Source organism: Panthera tigris, chromosome E1 (genome assembly GCF_018350195.1).
Source record: "Panthera tigris isolate Pti1 chromosome E1, P.tigris_Pti1_mat1.1, whole genome shotgun sequence".
In the NCBI taxonomy this organism is placed as follows: domain Eukaryota; kingdom Metazoa; phylum Chordata; class Mammalia; order Carnivora; family Felidae; genus Panthera; species Panthera tigris.
The window spans coordinates 38,070,837-38,082,887 of NC_056673.1; the positions used below are offsets into that span (position 1 = coordinate 38,070,837).

Consider the following 12,051-nt stretch of genomic DNA (forward strand, 5'->3'; position numbering starts at 1 on the left):
TCAGGTAGGCCCCCCAGAATCACAAAACCTGGATAGCTAGGGTCACATGAGGTCAGACCACATCTTTAGAGGGTTGTCTCTGCTCTTTGCAAAGCCCTCATCTGTTTATACCAAACACAGTAGTGGGGGGTGGGCCCAGGGACCTGTGTACAGTGACAACAGGGACTGAGTGTGGGGAAGGACTGTCCCCCAGGCAGACCTTATTTGTCTATAAACACAGTCCACCCCATGCCCCCGGGGCAGAGGGGGGGCAAAGCCACCAGCCTGACTGGGACTCCTCTCCTTCTACTGCCCTGGGAGGGGGCCCAGACACACACCCCTGCCTCCCCACATATGGGCTCTCCCTTCTAGCACCACTGAGTTGTTTCCACAGCAAGCTGGACTATGTTCTGTAAACTGCAGTCCCCTAGTCAGGCAGCCCCCAGCGAAAGGACAGGTGTCCTGCCATCACTGCACCTGTGTGTGTGTGTGTGTGTGTGTGTGTGTGTGTGTTAGGGGGCAAGTGGGGGAGAAGGGGGAGGCCGATGGGGATAAAGCCCTTTTGTAGGTCCATGCAATGCTCTGTATCTGCTTCTTCTGTCCCCTCCAGTGGTCAGGCTCCTCTCACAGGGTCATGTGAGGGGTCCAGGCCCACGAGTCTCCAGGATTCTACATATTTTACGGATCTAGGACCAATCTTGAAGCCCGAGGGTGCCCCTCGGTGCCCCCGAGACTCTTGGGGAACAGTGGGGAGTGGATGTCCATCCCTGAGACTTTGTTTTGCTGCACCAACATATCCCCTTTGAGTTAATGATTGGTGGGGAGCCCTGGGCACACCGTTTCTTGATTCCCCCCAGCTTGGGCTGCCTGAAAGGTCCCATGTTTCCTAGAGCCCTAGGTGCTCAGCCAATAAGAGGCTCCCAGCCTTGCCCCACCCTTTCGTGGGTTTGCTTGTGTGTATAAAGGTGGATAGTCCAGTGGGTCCAGCCCAGCCCAGTGCCGAAGTCTCTGTCACACAGCTGGCTCTGCTCCCTTTCCAAGATGCTATTTTGGCACAACCAGCCAGAGCACCTGTGGCCCAGCCCTGGGGAACTGTACCCCGGGCCTCCAAGTGGCTTACTCAGGTAAGGGCCTGAACCCCTCCCCGCAGATTCCAAGGAAGGGCCTGGTCTGAGTTGCAATGGGCAGGTAGGGCCATCTGTTTGAAGACAAGGGGGGTGGGCTTCCTGTTCTTGGGCTCCTTTGGGGGTGGAGAAGTGGATCCTGGGACACCTGGTGTTTAGTGGATCCTAGGACATCTCAAAACACCCTGACCAACCACCCTCTCGGGGCACTTTTGTTGGGCATTTACTTGGTATCAGACAAGCCCTGAGACTGCAAACAAATAAGTGATGGCAGATTTTTTTTTTTTTTTTAACATCAGAGTTCGAGCAGGGCAAGAGCAGAGAGAGAGAAAGAGAGAGAGGGAATCCCAAGCAGGTCCTGCCAGGACAAAGCCTGACTCGGGGCTTAATCCCATGAGCTTCGAGATCATGACCTGAGCTGAAATCGAGAGCCTGATGCTTAGCCGACTGAGCCACGCAGGCGCCCCGAGGGCAGATTTTTGTAGATGTTTGGTAGTATCTGAAATGTGCACCTTAGGAGCGCCTGGGTGGCTCAGTCGGTTGAGCGTCCGACTTCGGCTCAGGTCATGATCTCGCACTCTGTGAGTTCGAGCCCCGCGTCGGGCTCTGTGCTGACAGCTCAGAGCCTGGAGCCTGTTTCGGATTCTGTGTCTCCCTCTCTCTCTGACCCCCCCCATTCATGCTGTCTCTCCCTGTCTCAAAAATAAATAAACGTTAAAAAAAAAAAAATTGAAATGTGCACCTTAAAGGAGATTTCCCAGGAGCCAGAGGAGTTGAATGGGGGACTCTCAGGCCCTGGCTGCTGCTGGGGTGCCTTGGCTCTCTGGAGGATATGGCAGGCAGAGTCAAAGCCCCATAGGGGAAGGGATGGACAAGGCGGAAAGCCGGAGGTACTCTCCTCCCCCTGGCAGGGAGTCCCTGCCCTTGCCCTACCTGAAGCAGGAAGAGCTGCACAACATCCCCAGCTCGGAGCCTCCCTGCCCCGCCTTCCAGTATGTGCTCTGTGCAGCCACCTCGCCGGCAGTGAAGCAGCAGGAGGAGACCCTCACCTACCTGAACCAGGGTATGCTGGACCTGGGGAAGGAGAGGGCTTAGTGGGGCAGCAAGCTCTGGAGGCCGAGCCCAGTGCGGGATGGGAATGGCAGGCACCATCTCTGCCCGCAGAGTGGGGCTCGCACATCCCCTTGATCTCTCCCAGGCCAGTCCTATGAGGTGCAGATGCTCTGCAACCCCAAGCTGGGCGATACTACCCAGTGGGCCCGGCTGTTGAAGGTAGGTGCATTCCCCTCCAGAACTGGCAAGGGTTGGGTATGACTGTCCATCTGGGCAGGAAGCCAATGTCATCACGGTGATGTCACTGTCAAGCAGAACCCTCTCAAGTCCACCTTTTAATTTTACCTTCACAGCAGCACATTGGTGGGCAGGAGTTGTTGAGGAAGGAGGCACAGAGAGGTTAAGTATTTTCTCAAGGACACAAAGTAGCAGATCCGGGATTGAGAAATACATTTACATAGCATTATTCACATGCATGAGTCCTTCTGTCCAAAAAAAAAAAAAAAAAGTATATATTTAGCCCCAATTCATTGCCAGAAACTGTTCTATGAGCTAGAGATTCAACAGTAAAGAGGCAGATGTAGTTCCCTTCCTCAGGGGGCTTGCATTCTACTGAGACAGGCATGTTAATTACACAAATTATATGCAATTACACATTCATTTCCCAATTGCAAATTGAAAAGTGCTGCAAGAAAAGAAACAGAGTGACTAAGAGTGGGAAGGGAGTAACTCACCCATTTCACAGATAAGGAAACTGAGGCTCAGGGTCTCTAGGTTACTCCCCCAGTCTCACAGCTTGAGAGTGGCAGTTGGGCATCTGGACACAGACCTGGCGATCTCAGTGCTTGTGGGCCCTGAGGCTGGGAAGCAAGGTGGGGGCGAGGGTGGGATGGTTGGCCTACGCCCGCTGTGGGAACTGGTTCCCGAATGCCCAAGCACCCTCTGACTCGTGAGCCCTGCCTTCCTGTGCTCACAGAGTGTGGTGCGTGTGGTTTTCCATGACCGGCGCCTGCAGTACACGGAGCAGCAACAGCTGGATGGGTGGAGGTGGAGCCGGCCAGGGGACCGCATCCTGGACATCGGTGAATGGGGAGGGACGGGGGAGCCTTCAGGGCCGCTTTCCGGCTTGGAAGGCTTTGTGGATGGGGACGGCTGAGGCTTGCTCCTTGCTCGCCATCCTGTGCCTGCAGATGTGCCACTGTCCGTGGGGGTGATAGAGCCCCAAGTGCTGCCCTCACAGCTCAACACGGTGGAATTTCATTGGGACCCGACCAAGAGGACCTCCCTCTTCCTGCAGGTGAGTCTGGAGGTCAGACGGGAGTGGCAGCAGCTCAGGTGGGAAAGGAAGGTGAGTTTGGGGGTGAAGGGACACGAATAGACCACTTCCGGAAAGCACCTGGAGGATACAATATGGCTGAATGTTTACTGACTCTCACCGCAGGGAAACACTTGTTAAAGCTGAACGCAATGGAAGAAGCTACAGAACTCAGGATAGAATTTAGCTTCATAAAAAGTCATTGGTCTGCAATACATAGGGAAAATTAAAAGGAGACATTAAGTGGGAAAAACAGTTGCCATAAATTACATATAATGTGTTGGAGCCTCAATATATAAAAAGTTCTCATATATCAACAAGAAAACATAGATGAAAGTTCAACAGAAAAACGGGCAAAGGGTACAAGCAGACAATTTATACAAGGATACAAATTGCCAATAAATGTAGACAGTGCAACCTCAGAAAATGCTAATTAGGGACACCTGGGTGGGTCAGTCAGTTAAGCATCTGACTGTTGATTTCGGCTCAGGTCATGATCTCATCATTTCTAGGATGGAGCCCCATGTTGGGCTCTGTGCTGGCAGCACAGAGCCTGCTTGGGATTCTCTCTCTCCACATCTCTCTGCCCCTCTCCCACTCACGTGTGCACGCACGCTCTCTCTCTCAAAATAAATAAACTTTAAAAAATTATATAAAAAAGAAAATTCTAATTAAAATGTGTGTGCATACACACACACACACACACACACATATGACTGGCAAAGACTTAATTAGTGCACTCATTCTGTGGGTAGAGTGGCACTTGGGCAAAATTTATTAAATTTTATGTTTTATGTTTCTACTCTTTTACCCAGTCGTTCCATTTCAAAAAGTTATCCTGTAGCAGCGTTCAATAAGTACACAAAGATATATTGACCAGCTCTTCATAGAACCACTCTTTCTCATATTAAAAGATTTTAATTGCCCATGGGAAGATAATTGCTTTTTTTTGGAAGAGGATTGATTTTTACATAAGTTTTAGGGAAGACTTACAATGGAAATTATGTAGCCAGTAAAATGATGTCTAATAACAAGAGAAACTGCTTTCCTAGAAGGAAAGAGACAGAAGACAAACTTGTATTTAAAGTTTGAATTCCATTTTACAAAAATAAAAACATGTATGTGTATACACAAGTTATATTTCTTTTTTCCTTTTTCTTGCCCAGAGAAGACAGAGGAAGAAACAATCCTTGAATGTTAACAGTCTGTCTCGGGGGGGTGGGGGGGGCTGTATTCTTCTTTACCCGGCTTCAGCATTCTCTATATTTCCTTGAATAGATTTCCCTTTATAATCTAACAATATTGTCAAAAGTCACCCGTATGTCACTTTTTTGAGTGCTCGCTATGGTCTAAGCACCTGGACTGGGAAGTCAGGCAGATGTGGCACAATTTCACTTCCACCACTCCCTCATGTGACCTTGCTCAGGTCACATGATCTCTGGGAGCCTTCGTTTCCCTACCTGTGAAGTTGGACCCTTTAACTGTTCTTTGCAGGATTGTGGGAGGGCTATAGTGGGCAGTGGGGGTGAACAGAGGGGAAGACCCCACTTGCCCTTGGAATCCTGGGACCAGGCAGAACACAGAGGCTGCAGGCTGCGTGCGGTGGAAGCCAGGAAGGCTTCCTGGAGTAGGCTGTTAGATTTAGCAAATAAAATACAGGACGCTCAGTTAAACTTGAATTTCGGATAAAGAACTTTTTAGTAGAAGAATGTCCCATGAAATATTTGGGACATATTTACGCTAAAAAAAAATTTACCTGTTGTTCATCTGAAATTCAAATTTAACTGGGCATCTGTATTTTAACTGGCAACTCTACCCTGGAATGGGACCTGTTGGCTTATATGTGAGCGGGCAGAGCTTTCCAGGTAGAAGATTCTAAGAAGAACCATGCAAGTGTGTTGGGCGTCATGATTAGGCTGGCTAGGTGGGGCAGTGTGTTCATTGATGGGTGAGAGAGAGCAGCCATGCAGAAAGGCTTGACTTGATTCTTTAAGGTGCTCCAACATGAGGGTGAGGAGCTTTGCTTCTCAACCCATAACCATGGGGAGCTACTGAAGGATTTTGAACAAGGGAAAGAACCTAATAAAGTTATGCTGTCAGAAACAAACTCTGGTTGGGGATGGCAAGTTGCTGTGGTAAGAGGCTGACAGGTGACAGGCAGGTAACAAGTGTTAGGTGAGCTTTCTTGAACTGGGTGGGACTTGTGATCACCCTGCTTTCTCTTTGCTTCTTCGCCTCAGGTTCACTGCATCAGCACCGAGTTCACTCCTCGGAAAAAAGGTGGAGAGAAAGGTGTCCCCTTCCGCCTCCAGATTGACACTTTCAGGCCCAGTGACAAGGAGCTGCCGCCTGAGCACCTGCACTCAGCTGGCTGCCTCATCAAGGTGTTCAAGGTACAGGCAGTTCCTGCCCCCGCTCTCTCAGGACCGTCACCCTGCCTGGCTGGCTGTGTGGATGCCAGTCCTGCTTTGCTGCGTCCCCTCAGCCCGCAGTTCCCTTCTCTGTACAACAGAGGGATGGGGCTTGATCTCTTTCTTAGAGCCCCATCCGCAACGGGGAAGTGGGCGGGTAAAGGGGTGGGGGGGCTGCTCTGCGCTTCCCTTGTCACTCTCCTGTAGCCCAAAGGAGCTGACCGGAAGCTGAAAACAGACCGAGAGAAGATTGAGAAACAGCCCCTGCACGAGAGAGACAAGTATCAGGCTGCCAGTGAGACTACGGTCTTCCTGGAGGTGTGTGCCTTGGTGGTGGGGGCAGGAGCGCAGGTTTAGAGGAAGGATCCTCATTGGACACATGGGGAAATTGAGGCCCGAGGGCTGTGGCTGCTCCAGGATCATCACATCCCCCAGTGATTCCACCCGTTACCTGCAAGGACACGCTGCACCGTCTGTTGTTCAAGACCCAGGCGCTTAACTTCTTCCAGGCTGCTTCTCCTGCACCCACCATCGCCCCACCCCGCTTCTGCCCCCCTCTGCCCAGAGCACTTCCCTTCCTGCTGCTGCTCCTGGAAGCCTCCCCCAGCTTCCCCAGCCAGACCGGCAGGCTGGTTTACGCTCTGGCTTTGAGCGGAATTTGGTCTACTTGTCAGGGACTCCTAGAGCAGGGACCAAGTCTGGCCCCAGGCAGGCCCCTTGTCCGCTCTCAATCGGCGAGAGGTGAGGGAACAGCCACCAATGCCCTCGGAATGTCTGGGCTGAACCTTGCTGCTTGTTTGCCCACAGTGTTCACCGTGGCCAGATCCCAGTGCAGGGCCCCACCCGCCTCTCAGCCCTCTTGCCCTCACCTCTCCCCACGCCTGCAAGCTCCTGTCCACGGAGAGGTGAGGCGGGATGGGCGCCTCTCAGCCCTTTGGGGCCAGCGTGAAGAGAAGGGCTCCTCAGCCTGGGCATCCCGGGAGGGGCAGGACTGAGGGCGCAGCTGAGGGGAAGAGGCTCAGCTCTGTGCCCTTTGGGTAACACCAGCAAGCTCTGCACGCCAGGGAAGGGTGGGTGGGGCTGGAGACCGGCTGCACTGCTTTCTCTCTGCTCCCCCCACAGGCTCTGCTCCTCCCCACCGTTCGCCTTGGACACTTTGGGGGGCAGCCCCGCTGAGGTGCGTCTTCGCTTTCCAGTCCCCCAACCTCTATCTCAAACCCTTCTCAGGGCTTTATCGCACTCTCCAGAATAGGGTGGCTCTGCCCCCTGGTGGACAGAGGTTGTATGGCCACAGATGGCAAAACTTCCCCATAGGACTGGGCACTTGCCACTCACAGGATGAGCCTAGGCTCTCAGACTTGGGGCCCCCAAGGGCAAGGGCTGTTTCTCCTACCCCTTGCTCTCAAGTCCATGGGTCCATGGTGGTACCTGGACTGCCCTCTTTATGCCTCAGGATCTGAGCCCTGGAGCCTCCATCCTAGAGACACAGCAGTGGTTGCACCGGCACCGGTTCTCCAGCTACTGCCGGATGCTGGCCAACTTCACTGGTGAGGCTGGCATCTGGCAGGGACCGTACCTGTGGGGGACTGAGGGCAGAACACTCAGGCAGGAAGCCTGCCTATGGTCCTGGCTTGCTGTGTGTTCTTCAGCTAACTTTTAGTTGGGACTAAGAGTTGCCAGGCACTATGCCTGCTAGGCTCTCTTCTCATGTATTATCCCGTATAATTTATATACTACCCATAAGGAGAGGGCTCGGAGAGGTTAAACAACTTGCCCAAAGACACACAGCTAACAAGCAAGTGGCAAAACGGGGATTTGAATCCAAGTTTGACTCCCATGTCTGGACATAATAGGGTTATTTGTAGACTAATGTTGGACTGTGTCCCTTGCCATCCTCGATCCTGGGACTCTTCCCCAAATCTGGCCCTGTCTGATTCTGCAGGCACTGATCTGCTGAAGCTTACCCGCCGGGACCTTATCCAGATATGTGGGGCTGCCGATGGGATCCGCCTTTTCAATACTCTTAGAGCCAGGTGCTGGGCACGGCCAACCAGGATCTCTTTCCCTCTGTAGTGGCATTTACCAAGTTCAGCTTGTGGTTGTGTCTCATGGAATGTTCAAGCTGGAAGGTACCTTAAAGACCACTTAGTCCCACACACTCGTTTTACAGAGGAAGAAACTCAGGCCCAAGGACAGTGACCTACCTCTGTGACCTACTAGTCACAGAGCCAGACTGGCAGGGATGGGCTAAAGTTAGGCTCTTAGGATCTCCTTTTTCTGTAGCCATCCCATTTGCATCACTCAGTTTCTGAGGACAGAGATGGATTTTTCTCATCTTCTCTCCTCTCAGGGTTCAGCATTCATTAAATGCTTAAGAAACGCTTGGTGATCTCCCTCCCTGGAGACCTGAGAGGAGGCGGGGTCCCTCCCAGGGAGGGGGCTGTTACTTTAGGTATGAAGTGCTGATACGTACACTGTTTTCTTGGCCCAGGCCCATCCGTCACCGGCTGACTTTATATGTGGCTCAGGAGGCCTCTAGGCAAGAGAATGAGGTTCCTAAGAACCCTGACTCAGGTGAGTTCTGGCCTCTCTCTAGAAGGCAAGAAATTCAGGTGTGGCTGCATGAAACCTCTTCTGGCCTGGGGAGAGGGTGATGCTTCATCATTCCTGGGACCCAAGATGCCCTCCTTGGCATTCCCATCTTCCATGACCAGATTAGTTCTCTCCTTCCACGGTGTCTCCTGGGTTTATTTTTCCATGTTCTAATCCCCAACCCCATCTGATTTTGTCATTGTTAGTATGTGGGATTAGAAGATTATAATCTTGTTGTTGTGTTTGGGTTTCATTCATATGTAGGTGTCCCTCCCCCTTAGAGAGACCCACACAGAGAGTGCCAGCAGGGTAGGGGTATAGGAGACACAGAATCCGAAGCAGGCTCTAGGCTGAGCTGTCAGCAGAGCCTGATTCGGAGCTGGAACCCACGAACCATGAGATCATGACCTGAGCCAAAGTCAGACGCTCAACCGACTAAGCCACCCAGATGCCCCCCCTCCTTTTTATAGTGAGGGCCCCCCTTAGTCTGAGGCTTTCCCAAAGCTGAGAAATAAGCGGATTTATAAGCCTTTTTCTTTCCTTCTTTATGCCTTCCTGCCCCCGCCCCCCTCCCCATGAAACTGTCACTACCTCAGACCCCAACTGATCCCTGCCCTGTGCTGCCCACACCCCCAGGCTTTTATCAAGAGATCTCTCTAGATGAACTCAGTGTTGTGGAGCTGAAGGGGAAACTGGCTGAGCTCTTGGCCCTCCCAGCCAATCAGATCCACCGCCTTTTCCACCAGGGCCCTGGGGGCATCCTCATTCTCCTTGGTGACCAGGTAAAGTAGCTTGTGGTTTTCCGCCAGGCCCAAGGGCCTTGATCACTCTTCCACCTCAGGTCCAGTTTCCCTGTCCCTACCCTGGCTTATTCTGTTTGGCTCTAAGAACAGAACTGTCATAGTGACCCTTCTCCCTTGTAGGTGGTTCAGAATCTTAAGGATGAATCATACTTTGTGGCTGTGGTGAAAAAAGGTAGGAGTTTTAGGAGGAGAAGAGTGTGTCTGACAGGCTCTAGAAAGGGTAAGATTGTGTTTATATTGTTTCCTAAATTAGATTAAAAGATTCCTTGAAGGTGCATGTAAGCTGGGGATGGGGTATGGTGTGTGCTGTGTCCCAATCAACTGGTAAGCATCTGAATGCCACCTTTGTTTGTGTCAAAGAGACAGATTCATGTAGCTACAAGACAGCTGTTTACTGCTCAGGAAAAAATGGGACTGGATAAATGCATTTTCACAAGGGAAAAAATGTCCCAGTTTCTTTGTCAGGGAATTTATTAAAGGGGAAGGCAAGGCCCCTCCCTCTTCTGCCCCACCCCCCCCCCATCCCCCCCATCTTATAAGGCAGAAGGTGCTTGCCGGACATCACCCGGTGCAGAGCACCTCTGACCAGCTGGCTTCTGGTTATTCAGATGCCTGCCCTCTATCCCTCCTACACTACAGAGGGAGGGAAGCTTGCTCAAGAGGTAGATTCCAGTTGGGGCAGGAAGAACACTTGGGTGTGACAGATAACTGCAGGCTGCTTGGTTTTGGAGAAGTGGTGGTTGGCTTGCCTCATTCCAGAGGTGCCCTTTTCGCTGCTTTCAGTGCAGAATCCAGATGGCTACTACCTGGTGCTGACCTAGGCCCAGGGACATCCCAATGCAAGAGTTGGAGACTGATGCCAGCCTGGTTCTCTGGAGCCCTGTGTTCACCAGAGGTCTCGTTCAAATCTTCAGCTGCTTCACCAGGCTCCAGGTGAAGCATCGTGTACAGCTAGACAGGAGGTGAGCAGCACCCAGGCTCACATCTCTTCCTGCTCAGCAGCAGTTGTTGGAACCTGGGCACAGCCTCCCAAGCTCAGCTCAGCTGGCCAAGCCTGTGAGGCATGTAACTTGCCAATAAGGCGCTTTTGCCCCAAGCAGAGCTGCCTGAACACAGGTACATCGATCCATGCTTATTTAAAATTGTATTCACCATTTCCTTTTCTTAAAATTAAAAGTTAATTTAAAGGTATGTATCTTTAATGCTTGTTCAATTTTCTTGGTGTTTTGGTCCTCTTCCTAAAGTATAGAGTTGGGTAAGGTATGGAGTCGGAGACAGAGGAATAAATAAATGTCTGGACTTTTTTTTCCGTCTCCCAACTGGTTTGCCCAAAAACTAAACACTAAAGCCTCCATAAGACCATTCATTCAACTATCAAATCACTATGCTTATTTAAACGGTCTGGAGATTTAAAAGTTCTAGAGATTTGGGAAATACTATAATTATTTAACATTGAGGCTGTGGGGCTTTATCCTTATTTTTCCTTAAAAAATGTAGTTGGATTTAATCTTAATCTTTTAATTTTTAGGTCTTAAGAAATCTCTCCCTTTCCTATGCATATTTTTCAAAATTAAAATTTTAATTTTGCATTTCATTTTTAGGATTAAAATTGACCTGAAACTTATTTTTTTTGTATCTCTTTTTCCATATAGAAAACCAATTTTATTTAAAAGTGCTTTTAAGAAAAGTGGCTCAGTTGGTTAAGCAGCTGACTCTTGATTTTGGCCCAGGTCATGATCTCATGGATCATGGGTTTGAGCCCTATGTAGGGCTCTGTGCTGACAGCATGGAGCTTCCTTGGGATCCTCTGCCTTTGCCCCTCCCTTGCTCTTGCTCTCTCTCGAAATAAATAAATGAACTTAAAAGAAAGGAATTAAAAAAAAAAAAAAGATAATGGCAGGGGCTGGCGGGGAGAGGGGGGCGGGGGGCGCCTGGCTGGCTCAGTCAGTAGAGTGTGCAACTCTTGATCTTGGGGTTGTAAATTCAAGCCCCACAATGGGTTGTAGAGATTACTTAAGAACATAAAATCTTAAAGTAATAATGGGCTGTATCTTATTCTCTTTTTTTTCATTCTCTTCCCTCAAAATATTATTATTAAAAATCTCCAAACACTGTGTGGGGCACTTGGGTGGCTCGGTTGGTTAAGTGGCCGACTTTGGCTCAGGTCAGGATCTCACCGTTAGTGTGTTCGAGCCCTGCGTCTACCTCTGAGCTAACAGCTTGGAGCCCGCTTTGGATTCCGTGTCTCCCTCTCTCTCTGCCCCTCCCCTGCTCGCATGCTCTTTCTCTCTCAAAAATAAATAAGCATTAAAAAAAAAAAAATCTCAAACATTGTAAAGAGAAAACCCATATGCAGAGACTGGAAGACAGGCCAAAGTGCCCTCTTAAAAATATCTGCTTAATTACTTATTGATCATTTACCTCAGTTATCACTGATCACGTGGGGCCTGGAATTCCACAGAGCTCCCCAAAGGTGTTTCATGCAGGGTAGATACCTTGAGATTGAAATTCTGATTGCTGGTTTGGCTCCATTGCTTAACTCCACCAGGATAGGGGACCCCTTTGCAATAACATTTGTTTTTGTTTTTTAAATTTTATTTATTTTTGAGAGAGAGCGCGTGAGTGGGGGAGGTGCACACAGAGGGGGCGGGCAGAGGATCCAAAGGGGCTCCATGCTGACAGCAGAGAGTTAAACTCACAAACCGCGAGATCACGACCTCTGCCAAAGTTGGACACCCAACTGACTGAGCCACCCAGGCGCCCCCACTGTATTA

At 50.5% G+C, this 12,051-nt stretch overlaps 1 protein-coding gene across 1 annotated transcript; it reads left to right on the forward strand.

Annotated features, from left to right (window-relative positions):
• Positions 1–1,880: 1,880 nt before the first annotated feature.
• Positions 1,881–10,224, forward strand: LOC102960830 (transcription factor CP2-like protein 1). The gene is made up of 14 exons (XM_015539143.2): positions 1,881–2,166; positions 2,302–2,375; positions 3,133–3,238; positions 3,347–3,453; positions 5,712–5,864; positions 6,090–6,200; positions 6,690–6,787; positions 7,005–7,059; positions 7,336–7,429; positions 7,825–7,915; positions 8,374–8,456; positions 9,111–9,256; positions 9,398–9,449; positions 10,061–10,224. The coding sequence occupies exons 1-14, from the start codon at positions 1,881–1,883 to the stop codon at positions 10,096–10,098; spliced, it is 1,494 nt and encodes a 497-aa protein (XP_015394629.1). The 3' UTR covers positions 10,099–10,224.
• The last annotated feature ends 1,827 nt before the right edge of the window (positions 10,225–12,051 follow it).

What these genes read in the sequence shown, in the direction of transcription:
- LOC102960830 (XM_015539143.2), top strand. Translation starts at nt 1,881, where the DNA reads ATGGGGGACTCTCAGGCCCTGGCTGCTGCTGGGGTGCCTTGGCTCTCT. An exon ending in GGACCGCATCCTGGACATCG is followed by an intron (nt 3,239 to 3,346) that starts GTGAATGGGGAG and finishes CTGTGCCTGCAG; the next exon opens with ATGTGCCACTGTCCGTGGGG. An exon ending in TCCTAAGAACCCTGACTCAG is followed by an intron (nt 8,457 to 9,110) that starts GTGAGTTCTGGC and finishes CCACACCCCCAG; the next exon opens with GCTTTTATCAAGAGATCTCT.